General features: G+C 50.5%; 1 protein-coding gene across 1 annotated transcript in view; it reads right to left on the reverse strand.

The window, feature by feature from the left end:
* Positions 1-1,942: 1,942 nt before the first annotated feature.
* LOC104914119 (heterogeneous nuclear ribonucleoprotein U-like protein 1) overlaps positions 1,943-2,869 on the reverse strand; it is a 48,433-nt gene continuing 47,506 nt past the window's right edge. The window contains exons 2-3 of the mRNA XM_031556713.1: positions 2,339-2,651; positions 1,943-2,031 (exon numbers count right to left, since the gene is read on the reverse strand). Coding sequence (XP_031412573.1) covers positions 1,943-2,031; positions 2,339-2,651 — 402 coding nt within the window. The remainder of the gene's footprint in view (positions 2,032-2,338; positions 2,652-2,869) is intronic.

Here is a 2,869-nt window from a genome sequence, read left to right on the forward strand (position 1 = left end):
CTGTGCTAAGGCTCCCACAGCCTTCCCTCCTCAATAGCTGAGCTTCCAAACAAGCTGGGATAATTTACATCTGTCCGAGTCCAACAGAATGTACTAAAAGAAAGCACTTTCTCACCAGATGTTTAACAGATAACGATACTTTTTGATCTGAGACATTTTCATTTTGCTTCTGGCTCGTCAGAACCATTCAAAAGCCATTCAAACCTCTCCAAAAGCTACAAATATAAACATTAAACAAGCTCAAAACCGTATCTGAGCCTCCCAAGTGATCCATCTCAATCATGAGCTATCAGAAATGAGTGGAAGTAAATGGGGCCAATACCAATCCCAGTCTTGCTAACCTGAGTGCTCTCACCATCTTGCTACCCTGATGCAGGTACCTTGCCAAAATCCTCACTCCAAGGAAAAAAAACTGCAATGAGTTTATCTTTGGCAAAGCAGTTCTCCTTCCTCCAGGCAGCACAGCCTCACAGCATTCTGAGTGTCATCACTCCACTCGTAAACATGTTTTGGGGAGACCGCAAGAGAACTCTTGAGCACATCGGTAATGCTAAGGCCACCCCACGTAGAAATGACTGGGGTAATTCTGCTCCCCAGTCACACAAAACCCACCAGCAATCTGTGCATTTAAAAAAAAATACAAAAAAATATTAGGGAAGAGTCAAAGTACAAATTGAGATGTCACATTTGCAAGCCAAGAAACACAACAGGGAGGAGTCTGCAGCGCAGCGCTGTGCTGTGCAAGCTCCTAGCAGAGAAGACAGAAGTGCACAGTTCAGTCCCTTAGGACTGAAGATCACCCACAGAAAAATAACAGTGAACGGCAACACATAAAGGCAAAGTGCACGGGAATAATTCTCTAAGGATCTGGTCTGGGGGAAGATGAAAATAAAGCTTACTTTTAGCCAAGAGGCAAAAGGAAAACTCACATAGCCGTTTTCCATCTTAATATTTCTGCTGAAGTGTGACAACAAAATAGCTGTGCTGCAGTTCTGTGCTTCACCTCTTTGAGGGATCTGCAGGCAGCATGGAAATGCCCGTTCCCCGCCAGGCAGCCCGACCCCTGTAATACCCGTGGCTCTCAGCAGCGCTGCCTAATGCCAACCATAAAGAAAACAGCAAGATGAAATCTATGAAAAATGCCACGCTGGCATTGGCTGAGACCATTTGAGGCTTTAATGTCTTAACACAGACACGTTTTAACACGGCTAAGAGTTGTTGCTACCAGTCCAAATGGTAAAAACCATCCAACTGCTTTAAATCAGGTTTGACTGCGTTCTGCTTCATTCTTGGTACACGGGACTCTCGCCCTCATTCAGGTTGTGAACAAAACATCTCCGTGCCCAATCTTACACTGTGACTTTGAGTAAGTCTTTCTTATCTGTAGGCACTGGTAGTTTCTCAGAAACTGGGAGAGAAAGTGCTTAAAACATTTCCTACCTGCATATGCGTGCGGCAAAAGGCTCAAAACTACTGAAGGAAAAGATGTAGGAACCTGCACTCATGTTCAGAGCCTACACGAGCGTACAGAAGCTTGAGCACTGTTTGAAACCAGCGGCATCTGTTCCCCATACCTTCACACCAGGTCAGTATTAATATCACGAATCCAAGGCTCATTTACGTTAGCACTGGGAAGATCACAGCCCCAACTTTTTCCCTCACTTCGAGAAAGCTTTACAAGCTTGTCCCTCCAGCAAGCCCTGTGGGTGGCCACTGTTTTCGCTGCTGCACCAGCAACTTCGACTTTTAATCCCCCTGCTAATACCCCAGCCTGATTCGCTTTGCTGGCGATAGATAAGTCGTGTTGCTGGGTCCCGCACACAGTGACCGGACACCACCTCTCAGTGGCTCGCAAGCCAGCCCCATTGCTAAACAAAAGGCAGTCTGTTTGGTCACCCTTCCTTCAGAGAGGCTTAAGAACATTTTTGTCATTTTTGAACAGCTAATATCTTGCGGGGGGGGTGTTGTAGTTGGGGGGCGGCACGGTGTAGGCGGGAGCGGGGTCTTCGGGTTTGGGATCTGGCTTCATCTCTGCGGGTGACAAAGAGGGAGCAGAACCGTCAGCCGAAAGGCACAGAATCACAGGGTTGGAAGGGGCCTCAAGGATCACCAAGCTCCAACCCCAACCCACAGGCAGGGCCACCGACCTCCGCATTTAATACACCAGGCTGCCCAGGGCTCCATCCAACCCGGCCTTCAACATCTCCAGGGATGGACGGGGATCCCCAGCCTTTCTGGGCAGCTTTTTCCAGCACCTCACCGCTCTCACAGCAAACAACTTCCCCCTGCCGTCCCCTGAGCGGGGAGGGCTGCCAGGCCAGGTGACGAGCGGCCCTACCTGGGTGCAGTGACGGGTGCTCGGGGTCCAAGGGCCGCCTCTCGTAGCCGGATTCGTTGTCCTGCTTGCTGTGCTCGTAGGGCTGGTAGCCCTGAGGTTCACCCGGGTGGCTGTTGGTGTCGAGGCCATCTTTGGGAGGAAAAAGGGGGAAATAAGAATAGTTACCAAGTTGATTTAGCCAACAGAGGGGGGAACGAAAAGGGCAACGGAGTCCCTGCGACTTTCCGAACAGGGACAAAGCAGAAGTGATGTGGGATGAGGAGATTCGGCGGCCCCGGGGCGGCAGCCGGTGATCCACAACCCCGGCAGGCACCTGAGGTCAGAATGGGGCGGGTTGGTTAATTAAAAACACCAAGAGAGGCCCAAAAAATGAACATTGGGTGGGAGGGGAGGGGAAATAAAGCCAAATCCCAGCATTCATCCTCAGTTGTTGGGGTTTGGGGGTGCGAGGGGTGGTGGAGCCCCATAGGGGTGGGACTGGGGGGGGGATCTGTGGGGTCTGTGTGAGCCCCCCCCAGCTACAGCTGTCAA

The sequence above is a fragment of the Meleagris gallopavo genome, chromosome 23, assembly GCF_000146605.3.
Source record: "Meleagris gallopavo isolate NT-WF06-2002-E0010 breed Aviagen turkey brand Nicholas breeding stock chromosome 23, Turkey_5.1, whole genome shotgun sequence".
NCBI classification, from domain to species: Eukaryota; Metazoa; Chordata; class Aves; order Galliformes; family Phasianidae; genus Meleagris; species Meleagris gallopavo.